Genomic DNA, 23777 nt, shown 5'->3' on the forward strand with positions numbered 1-23777 from the left:
CGAACTGGTCGCGAGAGATGAGTAATGTTTTCTTACTCCTTAGCTGGCGTGTTGGTTCGCACGAACTACGTCCAGCCCCGACGTTACGTAACTGTTATTTTACGGCATGAAAACGCTAGAAATTAGCAAGTATGCGTTTCGCGTAGTCCAGTCGACATAAAGTGGCGGGGTGTCCTTGAACATCCGTTCGAGGAGCTTGATTTCAACGTGCAAAGAACACTCGGTGCACGGTTACGCAACGTAAAGGCAAACAAGTCGTGTCCACTGTCGAGAATAGGAATGGCAGCGTTGCGTCGAAAAATTTTACATTCGCTGGCGAAGTCCTCGTTTTCTCATTACTCTTTGTTTTTTAGGAGCAGAGAGAGAGAGAGAGAGAGAGTCATAAATAATAGGAGGCATATTTTACCGTCTCGTTCACGCGCAGCAAACCCGCGGAGCTAAAAGTCTACAAAACGCCGGGAAGGCGCGATTAAAAATTCGTAATAGGTATAGTGTTGCTCGGTTATTTCCAGAAGATTCATTAAAGCCCGCTTTGTGGAGGCAATAACACTCTCCCGAAGTCCCCGGCACGAACTTTGCATATCTTTGTCGCGTGACCACGATAAAAATGCAAATACCTCGGGCTTGTCGAGAGCTGAAGAGAGGAGGAGATAGGGAAAGAGCGAGCGAGAAAAAGAGAGGGAGAGAGAGAGGGAGAGAGAGAAAGAAAGCAAAAAAAACAGAGTCTCGATACAAACCGTAACTTCCGTCAAAACGAGTCTCGTGTGAATTTCGCTATATAATTCTGGACCTTTAAACAGACTTTTCTCGCCGCTCCGCCGCTGGATTCTACATACTACGGTAAATCGCGGCCAACGTTTCTCTCGTCAGAACGACCGGACAGCCGAGAACAATATCGATAATGGCGCAATTGCTCGACACAGTCACAATTAGAAGTAATCGTCGCGTCGTTAACGTAATAGGTGCGTTACACGGAACCTGTGAAAGTTTGTAACGCGTACGAGTAACTTGCAAATTCCAAACTCCCGTTAGTTGTTGCTGAAAATCGACGGGGAGGTTTAAGTGTGCTACATATACAGAGATCTCATAGTTCTATTCCTCTGATGTTGGCTCCAAAAGCAAATCGTGCAAAATAAATAAATAAATAAATAAATGACTATCCATCTTGTTTGGTTGCGCAACGATACATTTTATAACTCTCGGAATAGGCGTGGCTGAATAGCCCTTGATTTTTGCCCGGAATTAGGATAATGCTCTTCTCTTGTCGCCAGTGGCAAATGACCTCAAAGAAAAAGGCAGAGTGCATCCGCTTAACTGACCGCACGTTTAAACGTTATAAAAACAATCCACGTCCAGTTATTTGTTAAAGTGACACTTGATCTCTCACGGAAATTGCCATCTTTAATCATCGAATCGCTGTACTATTGTAAATTTGATACGGTGCATATGACGGACATAATGAGTCAGAGATTATAATTGCCGGTGAAGCCGAGAATCACTCGCGAATCGAAGAAATGGCTAGCAGATCGCGGTCAGCTCGCTTCTCGAATTATCGAGGCAGCACATACTCACCGTGATTCTATAATAATAATAATTCTCTATGCCTGCTGTGTCTTCCACTGGCAGCGGTGTGTTGCACCGGTCGGATAGATGCACAGGCAGACGCACACAAACGCAGGGACGAGTTAGCTGCGGCAACCTACTTACCGGCTCGGTAAGCTGCACCTACTGTCGCCTCGTTATTTTCCAACACCAGTACATATATCGCGTGCGCGTCCTGCTATACGCGGACGAGTGCAAGGTACATACCTTCGACGTCCATTGTCCATTGTCCATTGTTTTTCCGTCGAAAATGCTGTCAATGATGTCCGGCTAGACAATCAAAATTGTACGGACCATGAAGGAAGTTTCTAGTTTTGTCCGCTCTAGCCAGGAAACGTGTGTTCTCCTGCGTTGCTGTTTTATCATTGCTATCTATTTACAGGTGTACGCGAGTATTGCGCAAAATAAATTACAAATAATTACATGTAATCAACACATTAAGTTCATTGTATTGTTCCTGAATGCGTTTCACGAAATCTCTTCGATTCTGTGACCAATTATATTCACACGTTTACATATCCGAGTTAGACAACTATGAGAGATGCATAGTTAGTTTTGTACGAAAACTCGGACAGTGAACATATTTTGAGCACTAAACATATCTTTTATTTTCAAATGGTTGGAATTGTAGAGACACTTTTTCGCAGAAAACAGTTTGAGCGTACATTAAAGCAAGAATGATGCGGAGGTTAAATAAATTCTGTCTTGTTGTTCTCTCTTGAAGCATCACGCGTCAGCAACTTTTAACGCTCAGGATCAGTAATATGACAACCAGTATCTCAAACAGAAATATTACGTCAACGTAAATATGCGTTGTTCCAGTGCGAATAGGCTAAACGAAGTTAGAATCGAATGTTCCCGAGATTTGCAGGGAAAATGTAACGTGGAAAACTATGCTGAATTCTTTCGGTAGCAGCGACGTGCAATTTACGGTAGAGTTTTCATCGTTAGCCGGCCTGGTCTTGTCCTGATAAAAAACGCGCCGCCGATAACCGTCAAGTAGAATTTCCATCCGTTCGAAGGAGGTCCGCGCGACGATAACAAGAAAGCATGACGAGCACGAACACGACGGTTTTAATTAAATTTTTAATTGCCACAGTTCCGGCTACTCGAATTATAATTATTTCGCGGCAACTTCTTTTAATTGCTACACTCCCTCCGGTATCGATCTTCCCGCACCCTTCATGTCCCCCACCGTTTCTCTGTCTCGATAATGCATCCGCGGATCTTGTACACGGCCGCGAGCTTTCTTCTATCTCCCAATTAATCCGATGTTCCCGGAATTTCGAACGAGATGCATCTCTGTATTCCGAAACGCGTGCTCTTACGTATTCAATTATGTTTTACTCGTCGCGGGGAACGGAATTCGGTGAGAAGAAGCGTTAACAAGGAATGTATAAGTTTACCGCAGCGACACCTGAGTTGTTGAGCGCGACTCTGTTTGTTTAAACACGTTTGGAGACACGGGGACGGTTCGACGAGTAAGACGCCTCGCATAATAATAGCCGACATTTGCATCTAAACGCATTTGTTAGCGTATTGCGTGTTTTTCATGCGGCCGCACTGCCAACTGAAAGTTTGCAGCAGAAATATTTGCCCGGAATACAGCGAGTTTAGGTGACTGTCGTTATACAAACGGTATTGCAGAAGTTTCACTGATCGTTTCCCAGAAATAACAATAAAAGCAAAGAAAACAAAGTCGGCGGAAAGGTTCCAGAGGCCGCCGAGATGAATGACTGCCGCGACCGCCGCGCCGGTAGCTCACTGTCAGAAATGAAATATGACGAAAGGGAGCATCGAAGCGGGGAAGAGAACACTTTCGAATACTAATAGCGAGAGGCGGGAAAATAGCAGGACCTCTCGTTGACCAAGATGCGTTCGCGTTCCGTGACTTGACGCGACACACCTGCGCTTGTCCAAGCATGCTCGCGCCGAGCAAAGAAAAAAGCCTGTGTCCCCTTATGGTTGGCCGATCCTCCTCGAGTCGTCTTTTAGATTCGCGTTCCTCGCTTCGGTGAGGAGAAACCGACTCTACGAGAGGAACGACCACGTGACGCAACCGAGTGTCCCATAGAACAATCTGTGCTCACCGGGCTTGAATCAATATCCTCTAAAAATCTAGCTCTGCAGACCTCGAAGATTTTTCCTTAGAAAAACTGCTCCGAGTGGACGTGGTTTCTTTATTCTATGATTTAACAAAGCTCTGATTGCTGGATTCATGGACTATCTTGTTCAATGATTGGCACTTATTGGGCCTCGATCGATATCCTCTAAAGTAAAAGCATCAACCTTTAAAATCTTTTGCATGAACGTTTATCTTGAAATTATAAACTGACGAAATATTGTCGAAAGAAGAAACGTTGGAGCGATTCTATGGTATAGTTAGAGAAGTATCGTTAAATCGAGACAAAACACGTCCCGATTGCTAACATGAGAATTGAACTATCTTTCGCTTGAGTGGGCGTGGCTTTTCTACTCCCAATGTTAAAGGATCTCCTTAAGAGGAATATTTGACTGCAGTAAAAATATGAAAGAACTTAATGTAAAAAATCTTAATTGTTTAATTATTCTAACCTATTGCCGTACCACTATCTTTTCAGTAACCATGTTTAGAAGTTTCTCCATTGCAATCGTTTCTTCGAAGAAAAACAATCTTTGTATTTCTTGTGTGTCCACATTTATTCGAGTGTTCAAACAATGATTACAACCGAAATGAATTTTATTCCGACCGAAAAAAAAAATGGAATTACATCTATATTTAATTGATTACTCCCAGAGATCTTCATCACGAGTCAGATTCGTCGAAATACGGCAAGGTGTTAAAGTAAAGATGATTCATGACACACGCGTGTGTCGACCACGATTTTGTATTTCACGTAAAAAAAACATCAAATTATTTTTGTGAATATAATTATTTAAAATTGTAACACATAGCGTGATATTTAGAGAATTTACAGCTTCTCTTTGACATTTTTATCATACTTTATAACAGAATACGATGCATTTGATACGATAAATAGTAATCAATGCGACGATGTACGCTAGTAGCGAACGTGTTAAACTATGTGGAATAGGCGTGGCTTCTATGCGCCCATGCTCAGAGCTAGAAAGGGATATTTCTTTTATAATAACAATGAAAGAACAGACTACACGATCGCACCTACGACGAATACGTTAGTTAAATGACTGTTTGGCCTAGAGAGACAAGTGCTTAGGAAGACCGTCGATGTCGGCGTTCTCGGTAGCGATTGATGCAAGAGCGTGCTCGAAAGAAAGCTATAAAAGGCGAAACGGGTGAAAGGGACGCGAACCGAGAGACAGAAGAAGGGAGGAGCGACAAAGGAAACGTAGGTTGGCAATGTCAACCGGATAGGAGGCAAAGTACCGGATCTCATACAAATATCCAATTAACGTGCGTCGCTTATGGACGTCGTGTTTCCGCGGCGAAGGTACAAAGTCCCCAATCGAAACGGCATTTCCTCCCTCGGCCTGCGCCCCTCGTCCCTCGGCATTGCCACCGACGTCGGCGACACCGCCGAAATGAGACGCAAATTTCGCGGCGCTTCGGAGCGCCTCGCAAACGGATCGCAACGCGTCGCGACGCTCAGCCGATACTTGTAGCAGCGGCGTTCCGCGATCCGAAATTTATAGCCCCATTCGTATCCACCCTCGTCGGCGCGGCCGCGAATGCAATCGTTGTCGCGAGCTCGCGGGAAAGATATTCGAGAGCCGAGGTGACGACGAGGGCTTTCGCGAAATATACGGGCTACCGAGAGGGAATTCAGGAAATACGCTCTTCACCTGTGCCGCCTCTGAAACAGATTTCGCGAAACACTCCGCGCCCTACGAAATAGGGATCGTATCGTCGCGACGCGCCGGTTGGTTCTCCCTTGGAAACTGCTGAAAACGGCATCGAAAAATCGAAAGCGGAAACGTTTAAACTCGTACGATAGAAACGAATTTCAATATGCCAGAAATGAAACACAATGTCAATTTTTATGTAATCGCCGGGCTCCGGGTCTTTCATGCAACATTAGAATTTATTGCAATCTACTGCAAGAGAAAGAAACTGCTTAAAGACTTTTCTTTTATTTTTTAATCATTTTGAAAGACCGAAGGTAATACTTTTTCGGTACTACTCTATTCTTTGAACTGTTCTATTTCAAATTACAGTTACCGAGTCGCATACAGTCACGATATTAATATTGACTTCAATCCACTTGCAATGTTAACGTATACATATGTATATACATTTTTCTTTCAAACCATCGGATCGTTTGTTCATCGCAAAAGTAAAGAAGAGAGATTATTTCACATTTGTGATAACTGCAAAGTTGCTTTATGCATTGACTGTTTCAAATAATGCTGTAGAAATTAATTGACGATAACGTTATTATGTTTCATTCTTCTTTGCGACGCAAATGAAATAACGTCAAAGGATCTACGGAATACCATTCTTTCGCTTAATACTTGTTCCATTTCAGTACCTACGTACTGTTGAAACAGCGCTGATTAAAAAAAATATGAAAGGCTATTGTCTATCGTCACAGGGAAAGAGACAGAGGCTGGAATTATTATTTCTATGTGCAAATCATTATTGATTTAGATAAATCGTTACTGATTCTTACAATAAATAGTGTTGCTTAGAGCCATTTACATGGGACATTTGTTTGGACAATACTAAATTCAATCGTCGGGTTCATCTATAATATTATAAACTTACGACACAATTGTATATGCACGTAGAAGAAGAAAGTATGCTGTTTGTAATAACAGTAATAACTTGATTGCGGATTTTCTATGCAAAATAATAATTTTCCTCATTTTTTAGACAGATCAGAAGTTAGATATTAATGGCATTAATAGAACGAAAGTAATGCAACAGTGTTATAAAATGACTTCCATACCGCGCGTTACGTCTGACCATCTTTGCTATAAATGCATAAAATCCGCGAGATAGACTAATAACGACTGATCGAACAAATGAAATTCAACTGATTCGAAGTCATTGTAGATCTTATAAAATCCAACGAATTTTGTCCTTACCGCGAATGGTTGGGCGGGGCAACGCCGCGCACACAGTTACGTCTCTGGGTTTACGGTACTTGCACTTTGAACCGTTGTAACTTTTGATGCGTGCGAAATTTTACATAAAACTCGGATCAGCTAGAACTGCGAATGTATAAAAACTATGCGGCCTCCCCGTTTTATCCGTGAAATTGAAGGGAACGCGGGAAATAGTCAGCCCTCGAAATGTTTCGAACAGCGGCGAAGACAAGAGAGAGACTGTCTCGGAAAATCGTTCGCGCAGGTGAATTCGATGTTTTCGAATGGTTTGCCGTTGCGCCCGAGGAAAAGACGTTGTCGCGTATTTATGTTTCGCGGCGCGACACACATTTTCAGGTCGTTTCGAGTATCACGCGGGACGAAATACAATTCCCTGGGCGTTGAATTTGTAAAAAGGGAAACTGCCGGCGAAGTACATCGACTCCGAAGAATTCCGCTCACGTTCGGCTTTATGAAACGAAAATTTACAGTCACGCTCGTCGTGCAGCTGAAACGTTTCACTAATCGGAATTCGTGGCTCTCTATAAATCGCTGCCTCTCCTTGACGTCACATCCTGCGCGTTCTGCCGGCGACATACTAATGACGAGCCGCATACCTGTGCCCAAACGCGTTGCCTACCTTGCTCTCGAGAGTCTCGCCGTTCAACAACGAACTCTCGCAATCTTTCTGGAAACAAATCTCTGCGCGCCTCGTAGCGTTGCCTTTTCCACGTATGCATTATGGCGCGTGGTGTAGCTGCATCGGCGCGCAGCGGAAACAAAAGTCCGCGGTGGCAAAAAAAGGCTTGCTTTTCGAATTTTCTCCGGCAGGGAAAAGCGGGAACACGACCGGGCTAATAAATCGTCGGAAGTTGTTGCATTTGGCTGGGCGCGCTGCGCTCGCTTAATTGCGCACGAGCATTTCGAAATTATATTTGTCCGTGAAGCAGCGAGTATCGATTTAGCAGAGAACAAATTTGAAATTCAATCGAGCGGGGCAGGATTTAACGTAGAAAGTTTAGTACACTGTATAATATAGATTTAATGAATTTCATGAAGTTTCGCGAGTCTTTGTGCGACGCGTGCCGTATTAATATCGTTTGGCCAATGGCGAGCTGGTTAACTTCACTCTCTATTTTGTAATGTATATTACATTATGCCGGAGAGAAACGATGTTTCGCTCCTTTTTGCAAGCGACAGGAATCATTGTTCCGCAGTGTACGATAAATGTTCCCCGAAGCTTCCCTTAAAAATGAAACTTCGCGGAAGAAAAATCGCACTGTCGCTGCGGAACGCAGCATTATATTAGTATAATGTATACGCGTGATGCATCATGATGTTCCACGCGCGCGATCTCTGCAATCGCGCGATCGAACGGAAACTGTATCTCTCGCGCTCGTTAAAATAAAGCCAAACTAATTGAAACATCACTCCGATCCACCAATTTGCCAGAAATTGTTTCATTTCGCTGCGATAAATAATTGACACCGTGTACTCTGACAAGTGATAAATTCGTCTGCCATCGCGAGTTGGTATAGGGCCAAAGGAGACCGTATCGTCCAATAATTATCTCGCGTTCGCCCCTTCTGTCCATTTTCCGCGCTTTTTTTCTGCTAAGAAGCACACGGTTTAATCCTTTAATCATTTCCGATGAAAATATCTGCAGCTGTTCATTTTTCTATCGTGTCGAGTATTTTATCGTCGCGACAATTTGTCTGGAGGGTTGCTATTATGAGAGATGAATGAGTAGGCTCGATAATCGTAATGATTTTTACACGAAGAGAATTCAGAAACATAGGAAACATCGTTAACCACAAAAGTTCCAACAAAATCAAAAGCAACTTAACTCTTTGCACTCGGATGTCACTTTCAGGCGACATATGTATAACAAAACTGCTGCTAATTATGGTACATTAAAGATTACAAAGTTTCGTTTCGTGAGATCTGTATAAATAAATTCTTATGCCAAATTCTATTCAACCAGAGTAATTATTTCCAACGTAACTACTTCGCGAATAAACATGTTCGAGTTGGTGGTAGACGACCTCAAAAAATTCTTCCGGTGCAAAGAGTTCATTAATGCAACTGGACTGAAAGGTTAGAATTGATCACGGTGAACGGTATCCGCACTCATTCACATTCCGGAAATTATAGTAAAATTTTAGAGAACTTAGTTAAAGATTAGCGCAATTAAGATGTGACTCACATCGCGCTTGTAATAGAACTTGAGATCGAGGAGATTTGTGAACATGTTAATTAAAATTGTTAATTTGTATTCCATTTTAATTGTTAAACATTGGCCTTTGGTCTTAGTTTTGCTTTTAATTTAAGGACTCTTTATTCTGTCTTAACACTAGGTTTACATGTAAAAATGACAAATATTCTAATATCCTAATTTCCGGTTATTGAAATTGTGAAAATACATTTATGGGGAATTTAATCAATTTTGTTTCACTGGATATATATTATGATAATAATCGCTACAAATCTGAATAAATATATGTTTCTCTCCGTAAATCTAATATTAACGGTACAACGGCTATTCGTATTCTGTGCCTAATCGTTCTCAGGATACGATCTATACACAACGCAGGAAACACAGAAATCAATCAACTAAGTAGCAAGACAATAAACGGCGCACACGTACAGTATTCACAGATCAGCTCCTTCTTCATTGATATATATATATTAGGTCTACCGGAAAGTTCTGTTTGAAAGGAAAGGAAAATATAGAGGAAAGGAAATAATAGATTTTTCATACATTTAGTAATATTTATATCGTACAATATAATTTCCGTCGTTACTTATGACCTCCTCGTGATGGCAATTTGTGAGTAACATTGTTCAAAAATATATGTCTCAAATGAACATGTGCATATCTATCGAAATTTGCAATGACATTATCGGACACAACTTTCCGGTAGACCTAATATTACATAAGATACGATATGATTTACAGATGCTTCTAACAAAAATGTTAATCTTGAGATTCGAATACGTAAGAGACTTTCAATTGCTGACCGAAGCAGTTCAATCAATGGTGAAGATGGTTGAGGAATTATGGCCTAGACTACGGCCTATGAAAATCCCGGAAAATTTGAGATGACGGCGAACGAGTGCACGGAGTATAATAAGGGGGCCGAAGAAAGAGAGCGAGACGGAATCGCGAGTGACGCGCTCGCAACGGAACCAGGGAAAGATTGCCGGTGCTCGTAAATCGCGGACAAACCTAAAAATACAGTGGCGAGATTCTTACACAATCGTCGCGTTAATGGGCCTGGTATCACCCTCGCACTTGGCAGGTGTTCCTTTCGACATGGACTTGTTTCGCCGCTGACCCGTGTTCCCGCGCGGAGCCGCGCCGCGCCGCGAAAGAATAAATTATGAGAGAGGCGAGAGAGTTTACGAGCATAACTCTCCTCGGCCGGTGCGCTTCTACGGAAACGCGTAAGCTCGTTTAAGCTCGTGTAACAGATATTCAACGATTTACCGCCTCATGAAAACGAGATCCCCGGTATCCTGAGGTGAAGGTCCGGTCTCTTCTTATACATGATAAATGAGCCGCGGTCTTTACCGAAAATTTTACCGGTGAACACTCTCTATTAATTCAATTTCAACCCTCCGGCCAAAACATACACACCCCCGCCCATAAATAATGGAACGTTTATCGGCTTTGTCTGGAAAAGTTACGTTTAACCAAAATTTCGCAACCTAATTTCCTAACGTTTCATCAGTCATCGACCGTAGCTTAATAGTCTTTCTAAAATCATAAGCTAATAGTTGTTATAATGTATGTATCAACAATAAGTGCCATGTAAAAATAATCTGCACTAATTGCAGATACAGGAGCTATATAGACATTTATTTCTCCTTGAAATAACTTTAATATTTGAAAATAATGCAATAATGTGTTTTCAAATTCTTTAAGTTTAGTATTTGATCTAATCACTTTTTTGTCATAAATCCATAAAATTCACAGTCTATTCATTCATTGTCTTTATTATATTTGTGAAGATACTTCTATATATTTTGTCTAACAAGACGTGTCAGCAAGCATGAACAATTTTACAGTGATCATAATGTGCATATTTGTTAATAGCCAATCTTTATTTCGACGTTTAACAGACAATAGCTGGAGTAGTTAAAATATTTTGCAGCCGTTTCATGATAGATTCGCCTCTAAAGGAACCGCTGCCAATTCTGATAAATTACTACGAATCGATATGTATGTTAGCAAAAGTATATAAATTGCTTCAAAGTGTTTACACAAATTGACCAGATTTATTAGGTACGTCCTAACTGTTCCAAGTTCAAGGCCTAGGGTAGCAAGCTACCTTTTCCATGGACATGCGATACAGATCCATAGGGAAGCACCCAGTCTATCAATTCGAATCTGCCGCTGTAATTCACGAACGCCTCCCGGCTACCTTCGCGTTCATTTTCCAATTAATTCGCGATCCAGCAGCGTCTGCGTCGGCGTCTGCGTTGGCGTCGGCGGCCTGTTTATAAACGAAACGCCTCGTCACGTCTGGATGTTTTCATGTTTTTCGATCGAGAGCTGGTCTCGCGCAGCTCGGCGTCCGAGCACAAATAAACCGGACAAATGTTTGTAAATCGATTTTGCGTTCTACGCGCCGGAGGCCGGTCCGCTATTTGTTGCCCTAATTAAATCAACTTGCGTTCGTTAATCGCCCCTCTGCGAAAACAGTTTTGGCAAAATCGCGTCGACTATGCCGCGGTCCTCTAACCCTTCGTCAAACATGTTGGAACGAAACACTTATAATTTAAGTGTAATGTTATTCGACGCTCTTTGCATCTCTCTATTCGCGACTCGCGAGGATTTCAGGACACAAAGGACGACTAACCGGCGGTAACTAACTTCTGACTTGCTTTTGGAAATGGTAATGTCCGGTGGAAACTGTGATCACTTGCTGTGCAAACTCTAATCTGTCTTTTCGGGGATTTTGCTGGAAATAAGAAAAGTTGCGTCATTGTGAATGCTAGTTTATTTATTCTTATTAGTCACTCTACGATCTTTGACCTTTTACTTAGCTTCTGCATCATCTCTTTTTCAGCCATCTCCACGTTATTCTCAAGGAACCTATATGTTATATATACATATATACCTATATACTAATTGCGAAATAGCCGAAAAAGATCGATCTAAATTACAGTAAATTCTCCCTAATCGATGTTCAGCTTGGAGACAAAAATGGACAATTTGGGAAGAAGTGCGAGTGCGCTCGTTACACATTTTGTCGATTCGGCAATTGTTTATATACGGAGAGATGAATATATGCCGCTCGGTCATAGTCACCGAACGAAACAACACAACCGAGAAATATTTTAATCCAAAATTGGAGCGATAAGGGTCCAAACTTCGCCGGAATTCGACAATGAATCTACCGAAGAAAAAATGCGTCACTGTTTCAAATAAATAATTCGGCTTGCTAACGTGCGTTTATCCTGGAGTAAATGGGATTTTAAAATTTTCGCGAGCGCAGAGGACGAAGAATTGCACGAGACGCGACAAACAGGGTGGTCGGTCTTGAGACAGCGAGGGTTAGCGACGATCAAGGGGACGATTAAAGCGTACCCGGGACTGAACCGCGGCCTGAACACCGTGGCTTTCCGAGGAACGTTACGAAAGATTAGATTTGCGTTACTCCTTGTTTCGTATTCGCTAAGCCAGGAGGCGGTCTGGCGGGAATATTCTTGGTCTCTTACCGTCTCGCTTCCTGGACCTCGCGGTCCTTTGCCAGAATGCGAATTAACTTTGTTAATTCAATTCCCGGCCCGGCCACGTTCAAACTAACTGAATTTCAGTCCCGTGCCCGTCTGAACTACCGCGTTGCTAAGTAGAGTGCCTCTCGGCTTACGTGTAATATATCTGTACACTCGGTTTGCGCCAGCTGAGCGATTATGTATGCCCTCGTACACGTATACACACAACCACCCATACCACCTATGAACACGTACGAACGCGTACACGCTCGCCCCGATTCTTCCTTCCGCGTCAAGCGTCTCCGCCGGACCGGGCAAATATGCGCAAAGAAATAATTGCTGCGGTAACGATGCAGCGGCTACATTAATTAGAATGTTGCGAATTTTCAATTCCTCGGAATCCGACGCTTCTCCGCACTGGTTTCGCTCGACCTCTAGGATAGATGTACCGGTTGTGGCCGGTGCACCGTTTCTGGCCGGTCTGCATACATTATTATTCGCGTTTTCTTATTTAAAGTTGGCTGCAGTTCGATCTACCGATCGACAGAACTTCGAACCAGTAAATTGTATATTCGTTAAATTCGTTTAAACCTGAAGCTATTAAATAATCTATTAAAACTAGCGCACGTGATACAATACATAAATCCTTAACGTGGCCACAACCGGTACATCTATCCTACTATCTTTTCAATGCCAAGCTTCGTTCGGTCCCCTCGTGACAAAAACTTTGGACACGGTTTGTTTAGAAAAATGCAGCGAATTTTTCGCAAGCTCCTCGAGGGACAACGGCTAAACATTCTATGCAGATCCTCGATACGATCCGCATATATTTAAGCGTAATAAAACTAAATGGTGGGTGCAATATGCATGGACATGTGCCTGGAACATCGCGAACTTTTTATCCTCATTTCCGTTTCCGTTTCCTCCGTGATTGCGAGGCTTCATTTCGTTCTACCGATCGATTTGTAGATACTGGACGCATTCTTTGCCCTCGCCTTCTCTTCGCAGACGGGAAGCCAGACCCGAGAACAGACCAGACCAGACTGGTCCGAAGCTGGTCCAGACTGCATCGGTCCATGGTCGGACAATTTCGGTCCCCGCTGAAAGGAAGATCCCAGTCGAGCGTCTTCGGTATTTAATAAACATTCCACGAAGCCCAGTTTTGCTGCGGCCCGATACCACGGTGGACAAAGGGATAGGCTATAGCTCAAAGGTAGCAGGGTGGTGGAAACGGAGACAGAGGAGCTGATAGAAGGAGGACGAAAGTATCGCCGCGATGCCAGAAGGCTTGAAATTTTTCCATCGAAAATAATTGTACGGGATGGAGTGGGTCGCGGAGCTTTCATTCAATCTCCATGGTGCTTCGTGGAAAATCTGATTCGGAGCGGAGCAACCGAGTATCCGGTTAGGTTACGAAAGTAATTAAATCGTTAACAGGGGACGAGTTTGCGGCGCAATCGACGGATACGTGCGGGGTTTTCACGGTCTCTACCTCCCCCACGCCATTCTACATCACCCCTCTCCACTCGGCTTTCCCTCGCTTTCTTCCCCTACCTTTCTACCTTTTTATTTTCTCTTTCTCTCTTCTTCCGAGTCCTTTGACTACGATCCCACGTAGCCAATCATCGCCCGTTCAATTTACCACCCATGATCGGTCTTGTACATGCGATTTACCAATTGTTCAGAAGCGCAATCGGATTCTTCAACCCCGGGTCGACGAGCTCTGGAATTAATTATAGAAGTACTTTGCACTACAGCCAACCAGTTTCTGCCATTTTAACAAAATTAGAAACGCGTACAAACCAGTTAATCTAACAAGTTCTCGCGATAATACCCTTATATTACAATTTCACTCCCATTGGTAATTCCAACTGCTAATCTTGATAATCGTTGACGAACACTTTTCTTTCAATCGTCGTAACGAAAATATGAATGGACTTGCACTTGCAGATAATCAGTTTCTGTCGTTTCAGCATAATTGGAAACGCGTACAAACCAGTCAACCTAGTAAGTTCTCGCGATAGTACCCTTATAACGATTTCATTGGTAATTCTAACGCTAATGTTGATAATCGTCGTAGCGGAAATATGAAGAAAAAAAATGAATCCTTGTTACTGCACTTTTCAGTAGATTGCAGCGAATTATATTTTTATATCTTATTTTTAATCTTTTAGGCACGACGCGCCACTATAGTGGCTTCCGCGGATGTCATCTCTCTGAACGACGCGCCACTATAGTGGCTTTCGCGGATGTCATCTCTCTGAATGACGCGCCACTATAGTGGCTTTCGCGGATGTCATCTCTCTGAACGACGCGCCACTATAGTGGCTTACTCTAGTGCTCACTCGGTCATCGTTTGAATCAAATAATCGTCTTCATATGCATTGTTTCACACTTCTTTTGTCTTCACATCGATTTACAATATGCAGACTTATCTTAACAATATAACTGTATCTTAACAATATACAAACAGAATATACAGACACTCTGTACAGTACATATCAGACTCTGTCGTCCAGAGAAATAGCCTCGCGCAGAATTCAGCCGTACCTAAAAGGTTAACAATTTGAGCACCAGGTCTCGCCGAAATAGAAGATTAAATTATTTAGTCAAAGTGAAAGATTCAGTTTAGCGCTAATACAGGGTGTCCCATAATAATATTAACACCCGGAAAGGGGTGACTCGCTGTGTTAAGCCGTTTAAATTGTACAGTTGTTTCGGTTCGATAAAAAAAAGAGCTAGCCCCTGAACGTTGAAAAAGTAAGATCTTTGTGTCAGGCAACCTTAGCCCACTCTAGCAACTTTGTGTCACTCACAACTGAAATTGTTGCCGCTGAAAAATTTGCAAAAATGATAAGTACCCGCCGGTAGGAAATGCGTTAATTGTCAATCCGTTGTTATGCAAAGAGGCCGTACTTCCTATCCGTTTGTATTGTATCAATTAAACGAGGTCGCCCGGCAGACAAGGGAAGGTCGTCGACCGATTGGACGATCGTGTTGCTCGTGTGCGGTGACTTTCTCCGCGGATGGGACGAAAGGTGTTTTTCTGGTAAAAACGAGCTGAAGGTATTAGCGCGAAGCGGGGCACGGAGGGTAGAGAAGGGAAAAGGAAAGGAGAAGCGCATCGATCGGCCGATGGAAAATGTTGGCCCGCGAACGTGTGCAAAGTGTAGATCGAAGGGTGATTCTCCGGTCGGTGGAGGAGACGATAGAGCGAGCTAGTCCAGAGCGGGTGTAGCGCAGATAGAGATATTCAGAGATGCAGCCGGCTACTTTGCGTCCCTATAGGAGATCCTATGCGAGGCTGAATTTACATAAGCGGCTTTTCTCCGGACGAAGCTTTTCTCTTGGTCCTAAACAAATATTGACCGGGTGGAGGCCACCTTCGCCTCTTCTCGCTACCCAAAGCGAGTCATCTCCAAATGGTCCATAGCTGACCAGGCGCATTATACGTGGCGGACGCTTATTAAACGCGGAGACAGTGACGTGACAAGTGAGGACGCGTTCCTCGAGGTCCCGACATTTATTGTATTAACCGGCGAATTAATTAGGGAATCCAACGTGCCTCGAACTGCGACGTTTAACCAAACGCTCCAACGTTCCTTTCAACGCGTCCACCGTCGTACGTGGCGCCCATCGATTTTTCTCGCGACGTGCCCGCGAATTTCGTTAGGATTCGTAGGATCCGAAAGAGTTGCGGTTTACGGTTACCTGCATCGCGCGTGCCACCGATCTCGAACATTCGAGCTAATTTTACCTGTAGTTGTCCTCGATTAATGACCTATATGTGGGCCCGCGAACTTTCTTCTCTGAGCTTCGAATCCTTTTGTTCCAGAACGCAAGCTGTTCGTCGGCATGCTGTCGAAGAAGTTCACCGAGAACGACGTGCGGAACATGTTCAGCGTCTACGGGACTATCGAAGAGTGTTCGGTGCTGAGGGATAGCACCGGGAAGAGTAAAGCCTGTGCCTTCGTTACCTTCGCCAGTAAACAGTACGCCATCAACGCCATTAAGGCTCTTCACCATTCGCAAACAATGGAGGTTGGTACAGTACCATAGCGAGAGAAATCGTAGGGAACGCCGTTTGATCTGTTGTCGCGACGATTCGCAGCGAGGAATCGATACGTTGCTCGCCTTTCCGACGAAATGAATTAAATTAGACAGGATAGAAAAGGAACGCGCCAGCTTAAGGGGGGGGGGGCGGCGAGAGAAAGAGGAGGAAGGATTCGTTAAGAGTGCGTGGCTCGTTTCTTTTCATAGCGGTTCAATGAGGTCGTCGGACATTGGCTCGGTGCCACTATCACTCGAGGAAACCACCAGTCGGTGCATCCACAACCCCGGCACCTATACACTCGCCTCTGCTCGATGATATACCAATTTAACTCCGCCTAACCGAAACCGAGCAAAGAAAGCTGTTGAACGAGCCGACAAGACGCAACGCGATCGCTCGAAACGCGCCGACACTTTTCGCCTATTTTCCTATCTGTTAACGCGACCCTCCCCTTCCTCTTCTTTTCTCGCTACATATCCTATCTCCGACCGGTAAAGGAGCGACCAACGCACGTTGCAATTTTACTTCGGAAACTGTGGATAATGTCATAAGTCATGTCGTTTTTTTATCGCAACTCGCTCGTACAAACATCCGCGTTTTGATTCGGCGATATTTTGCGGAACCATCGTGTACCCTCAAGTCTAAAATGTGGATCGAAATATTTAACGGTATTTTCTATATAATGTGTTCGTTATAATTACATTCGTTGAGTGTTTTTTATTGTTAAAATATTTTAGTAAATGTGTGCCCAATTTGAGGATCGTAGACTTTTTTCTGAAACAAGTTGTTAATAGAGAAAATGACAAGGAAATGACAAAGATTGTTGCCGAGGTTCGAGTCGCAGATTTGTGTCCTTTCGACATGTCAAAATCGAATTGATCAACAACGTGTGATATCGAAAGATCGCCTAATTGGAAAAGCGACGCGACTTGTAAGCAACGGCGAAAATATTAGGTCTACCGGAAAGTTCTGTCCGATAGTGTCATTTCAAGTTTCAATCCATATGCACATGTTGATTTGAGACATATATGACTATCTCTCTTTATCATTGCATTTACACACATGTACTCTCCTAAATAAACCGAAACAGAGATGTCTCGTGTCATTATTAAGTGAGACGCGATCGCGAAAACATGGCTACCGATGATAATGCCAGACCACATGCTGCTCTGGCGACTCGTCAGAAAATCGCAGAGCTAGGCTGGGAAATTCTGTCACATCCACCATACTCCCCAGACCTAGCACCCTCCGATTATCACTTGTTTCTCTCTTTGCAAAACTTTTTACAGGAAAAAAAATTCAAAACTGAAGCTGATGTCAACCAAGCACTAGTTAAGTTCTTCGCCTCTAAAAATAAATCATTTTTTAAAAATAGCATTTACAAGTTGCCATCACGCCGGCAAGAAGTCATAAATAACGATGGAAAGTATATTCTACAATAAATATTATTAAATGTATGAAAATTGTGTTATATTTCAATTCAAAAACGGACAGAACTTTCCGGTAGACCTAATATTTTGTCAGATCGGTGTCTCAAACAAAAAATGACGATAGATCGGAAGTCGAAGTAATTCGCTACGAAAGGAAATTGCCGGCGGAGTTCCTGTTTCGATTTTCGAAGAATTCCGACGTAAAAGTTTCAACGGATGCGCCGGGTAATTTAATGTAACTGTAATGGAGAGGGAGGGGTGCAGGAAGTCGGGGGTGGAGTCTAGAGGAGCCTGTATTCGACACACTCCGTGGAATTGTTTCTCTCCGTTCCACCGTTGCATTGGTGCCGGTGGTACGCCTATGCGCGCGATGCACTATTTCGAACAGTGAAAGCAAATCGTGCCAAGGCATGCGGGCACGACGACTGCAATTCCATTTTGATATCATGAATATTTCCTGTCGCAGGTTCCTCGAACTTGCTCGTCGTGGCTCACTTAACTGGCACGATTTCGTGCTTCCGATTCCACGCGTAAACAGTCGCGCGCGTTTCATGCTCTCTTCCTCCTTGAACCGTGATCCCAGAAAACTCCACTCTCGATCGTATAATTATCCTGGATCCATTTGCCTCGGAATTAATCTTTCATGCCATTCGCGATCCAGTGAAACGGTTAAAGTGCAATACAGACTGGGCGATAATTCCTGTAGAAATCATTTCAATTTTTATAAAGGTTCTACTGGATTAACAAACAAAATTCGACGATAGTAAATTGTTCATTGATTCCTTGACATGCTAAGACAGTTCGGATACATAATTGTCCCTCACATAATTGATGTAAAATATTGTTTATTAGCAGCAACATCTCTGTTTGGAATTCGTATGAAAATTTTTTTTCATACATAAATAATAAGTCAGAATATAAATGATAACTTTGGCCATATCGAATTTTATTTAATCTATATTCAATGATACCTAGATGCATGATACCTAGTTCATTGGTGTCAACGTTCTAAAGTTCCATTTTCGCAGACTATCCTAGAAACATCGGAATTTATTTTTCAATTAAAAGAAACAAATGTAAATGTTTTTTCTATTTAACTTCTTAAGTACTTGAATTAGTAAAATTACTTTCCCTCTGCAAATATTCACGAGGGAACAATTTCTTGCGCGAACTGAAAGGATCGCTGCCGTTCGAAAATGCAGTTAATTTTTCGAATGTTCCGCGAATGTTCGCATGCCTACGAGCTGCCTGCTCTAGAAACACATAAATAGCTGTGTACTAAAGTAAGTATTAAAATATTCCCCGATTTGCAGGGATGCTCGTCGCCGTTGGTAGTCAAATTCGCAGACACGCAGAAGGAAAAAGATCAGAAGAGGATGCAACAACTCCAGACGAATCTTTGGAATATAGCCGGAGTCAACATGCCGCCGCATTACCTGACCGTCTGTACCTTTAATATTTTACAACCGACCTTTTTACCCGATATCAAAGAGCCCATTTGCATCGCGAATGAAATACTTTCTCATAAATTTGTTTTCCTGGGCGCTTTAAATTTGCACGCGAATTCTGCGCGCGTGTACCGTCGAGGCACCGTCCCCACGTGCACGAAAAAACGAGGACTCGCGCGAGAGATACGTCTTGGAAGCGGATCCTGGTTCCTTTTGCAAGCGAGAATTCCTTTTTTCATGCGAATTTTCATCTCTTCTGTGAATTCTTCGCCGACGAAATTCACGGCAATCGAATCGCTAGATCCGCTGGAATCCTTTGGATGTTCCATTCGCTTTAAGTCTCGCTAATGCTCTCGCGATAAAAATCTTGCGAGACGGCTATCGATTCCGAGAAAACGGGTAAAAGGCGTTTTGTTTTGTACCCCAAGTATGGTAGCACGATCGCTCAGGAGTCCCGTTCGCATTTTGTTCGCAGAACGATACGCCTACTCTGCCACCCACCTCGTTGCAACTGTTGCAACAACTTCAGGCGACGACCAGCGCAGCGACTCCGGTTGCAGCAGGTGCTGGCGCGAGTGCTCTGTCGAACGTTCAACACCAATTATTGTTGCAACAACACCTCGGCCTCGGTGCAGCGACCCCTGCGCACGCTGCTGCGCCTGCAGTGCCCAGTCCACCTGAGATCAACCCCGCGAATCTTCAAGGATTGGCTACCTTGGCGTCGTTGAGCAACACCGCCGGTGAGTATGGTTGGTGTCCATTTGTTTTTCTTTTATGTTCATTCCGCGCTCTCTCTCTCCGTTGGTCGCGATATTCGACGCGACAATGCATCGTATGCATACATGTTGGAAAACTTGCGGTTCCCACACTTCGTCGACCTTTAAGTTCTCCATTTGCAAGCGTTCAATTTCGCCACCAACCGCACACGCGCATCTTTTCGTTCATTTCACTCGGCCACCGAGCTACTTGCTTCGTGATCAAATAAATCGAATTTCAGTATATGCTAATTTATCTTTAACGCACTCGCTCCTGCCACTAAGATTTCTTAGCTACGTTAAATATTGCAATTGTCACAAGTGTCGCTGACAGAAAAAAACATTGAATTTCATTCCCATTTAAAAGAAATTAATAATATCCGCACTTAGTAGAAATCTGCATAACGAGTTACGTTGTCCTAGTGCAAGGAGTTAAGCGAGGAAATGATGTCGGTATTTTTGTTTAACAAAAGTGTGCGAGACAAATAGAAGACTAACGAGGTACTAATGATAGAGCAACCGTATGACTCACCCAGCCATGGACAAGTTACGAGGCGAGGGGCTAATTATAACGACATTTTTATTCATTTATTTCCGGCACGGATATGATGGACGATCTTCGATGAATTCGTTCAGATTATTTTCTGTTATTAAAAACCGAGAGGCGCGGTTTCGTGAGAACGACTGGCGACAGATGCCGGGCACTCTCCGCCGAAATATTTCAAGTCCATTGTTCCTTTGGAGAATCCGCGTTATCGCTTAATATAATACTTTCGCCTGCTGCGCGAGTACGAAATTATTGCGTGAATCGTGTCGCAGTCCGTTTCGTAACATTCGCGAGCGGCCATGTTTAACCATCCCGTACATTTGTCCGTCTGTTGTCTATGCGATAATAAAATTCTACGTTTAATGGGCACGGAGTGCGGGTCGGTGCAATGATAAATCGATATAGATGCCCGCCATTACTGTTGACATCAAAACGTGTGTTTATTGCTGATTGTCGAGTAATAAGCGATTGGTGCTAGATCTTATGCAACTGTCCTCTTGGGTCACGTCTCGCGTACTTGTCCGTTGGCGTCCCAAACAGGTTGACAAAAATTAAATTTGGTCACTGAAACCAGAATCGACCAATTCAATAATGTATCGCAGCGTTTGCTATTTCGATCCCTTTACCTCTCTTATATACGAGTCATGGGGTAATTAACGCGTTCATCTTTTGCACCCGACGCTATTTTGACACTGGTCTTTAGCAATTTATTAACCCTTTGCTGGTGGGAAGTGATTCCTACTATTTCTGAATTTGCTACCGCACTGTATTATTTAATTATATTTCTATACGTAATTTGATAACCTATTGTGAACAGTTTAGAAACACTACAACTGTGAGATAGCAATTGTGGCATTATTCATGAATAGAACGTGGATTTTTAAACGAGTCTCATTAAAAATCGACATAACTGGAGGAAATACAGCATACGTGGCGTAGCAGTTTGTTTAACATGACTAAAAATAATGGCAGAGGATGGAAATAAATGAAACTGTATGAAATCATGGAGGTAGAGCAGGTTTTCTTTTATTATATTACAAATATTCCAAATTATTTTTGTATACAGTATTCTGCATTAGCGACGTAACATTGAAACCTAAAAATTCGTGTCACATTTTGTACGCACGATATGCTTGCAAAATTCACACGGAAGCATAGAATTAATATGCAAATGAATTGATTAAACCATTAACTTCCACGCTTTTGCTTGAACTATTTTATACAAGGTAGGAAATATCGATGTCACAGTTTTTATACTGACTAACTGGTCATTTGCCGCTTATTCGTATTCACTTGTTATTATTTCAGCATTTGAAATATGAACGATTAAATAACATAAAATAATAATAAAAATTGTATCGAACGATGATGTGGTGATTTTCAATAATGTTTCGAGTTGCAAAGGGTTACGATAACTTGGAGCTCGAAATGACGTACCATTTCGACCTGCATTCAGTTGCATTTATCGAAGCCTCTGACGAGTTGTATCGATTGGAAACGTTGCAGCGAACGCAGGAGTTGCTCCGATGAGTATGCAGAATCTTGTCACGCTGGCAGCCATGACCGGTGGGAATAGCAACCTTCAAGTGTCGCCAAACAGTGAGTAGAGAAACTTGCACGGCATCGGAATCTATAGATAGTAACGATTGTATATTTTGTCGTCTCTCTCACTCTCTCTCTCTCTCTCTCTCTCTCTCTCTCTCTCTCTCTCTCTGTCTATCTGTCTGTCTCTTTCTCTCTCTCTCTCTCTCTCTGTCTCTTCCTCTCTCTCTCTCTCTCTCTCTCTCTCTCTCTCTCTGTCTCTTCCTCTCTCTTTCTCTCTCTCTCTCTCTCTCTCTCTCTCTCTCTCTCTCTCTCTCCCTCTCTCTATTTCTCTACCTTTCCACCTCACTACATCTCTACGTCTCTATCTTTCCTTCTGCTCCTCTCCAGCTGTTTACAAAACTGCCTGAAAGCAGAAGTGTGCTTTCGGGGAGGTTCGCTTGAACGTGACATTAAGTCTTGAATAACAGCATGCATGCACCAGCCTCGTTCCAAAGGGAAATCGGTGAACGCGTGTCGATCCTAACAACTGTTTCCACGTGATTCAAATTGCACCTGTCGGGGCGCAACAACCGAGGAGTAGCGTATCAGAACTGTCTGTTGTTGTAATACCTGCATGTTTGTGCGCACGCAAAGAACACACTTGATTGTGACCGAAAAGAAAAAAAAAAGAAATTGTGGCGCGACAGCTGTGTATGCTTTTGATTTCGTTGATCCGGATCGTGGCCGATGATCCGTCCCCGATAGTAGCATGCAAGAATTTCTGTTCCGAGTCGCATCGATCACAGACTCGGCGATGTGCCACCGCGAATAATTCTCTCTCGCAACAATTGGCCGCATTGCACGGAGAATACCTTATATCGTAGCGAGTAACAGCTAAGTAAATTTCACCGAAGTTTACGCGCTGAATATGTAAACACGTAACTAACTCCGCTTGTTAATATCGTGAACGTGTTCTGTGTTTCAGCGTTAAGCGGACTGGCGAATTCGACAGCAGGTATGTCGCTATGTACGTGTCGCATTGCCTGGTATAGTATTAACAATTACTAAATTAATTACGATCGTTTAGACGGATTCTAATCTCGTTCGCTGTTCGATAGTCGCTTAAAGACGACGGGAAAACACGTAAGGAATGGACACGACCATGAGTACACCGGGTTTGTAACGGAGTACATATGGAGTCGCATTCCTGCGTGACCATCTTCGTAATCAACTACATTATAATGTCATACTAATCGTGTATGCTTCAAGACGGCAATACGTTCCAATATATCATTCTCTATTATCTTTTATTTCACCGCTAGACAAAGTTGTGTAAGTAAACCTTGTTGCCTGCTGCGCGTGCTCTGTACCTCTCACGGTGTGCCAAATACTTTTCACAGTTTCGATAATCGTTTCTACAGCGCATAAACTATTTTTCGACATACCGGAGACTCTAAATTTCGCTGTGTCCACCATTTGCGGTACTCTCGATGTTAGAAAGTCGCGCGAAAACGACACAGCAGGAAACAATGCCCCGAATTTTGCAACTTGCAACGATACACGAAAAGTATCTGCATCTAACCACATACCTCTCTTTCTCTCTCTCGCTCTCTTTTTCTTTCTCTCTCTCTCTCTCTCTCTCTCTCTCTC

General features: G+C 43.1%; 1 protein-coding gene across 19 annotated transcripts in view; it reads left to right on the plus strand.

Moving 5' to 3' along the window:
- The window catches only part of LOC117226595 (CUGBP Elav-like family member 1-A), a 425233-nt gene that overhangs the window by 389572 nt on the left and 11884 nt on the right, over positions 1 to 23777 (plus strand). For 9 of the 19 annotated variants that reach the window (XM_076528848.1, XM_076528851.1, XM_076528847.1 and 6 more), the window contains 5 exons: positions 16208 to 16413; positions 19167 to 19295; positions 19777 to 20050; positions 22110 to 22202; positions 23113 to 23154. In XM_076528848.1, the coding sequence (XP_076384963.1) occupies positions 16208 to 16413; positions 19167 to 19295; positions 19777 to 20050; positions 22110 to 22202; positions 23113 to 23154 (744 nt within the window). The remainder of the gene's footprint in view (positions 1 to 16207; positions 16414 to 19166; positions 19296 to 19776; positions 20051 to 22109; positions 22203 to 23112; positions 23155 to 23777) is intronic. The other 10 variants (XM_076528853.1, XM_076528858.1, XM_076528864.1 and 7 more) reach the window with 5 other exon arrangements.

The sequence above is a fragment of the Megalopta genalis genome, chromosome 2 (genome assembly GCF_051020955.1).
Source record: "Megalopta genalis isolate 19385.01 chromosome 2, iyMegGena1_principal, whole genome shotgun sequence".
NCBI lineage: Eukaryota > Metazoa > Arthropoda > Insecta > Hymenoptera > Halictidae > Megalopta > Megalopta genalis.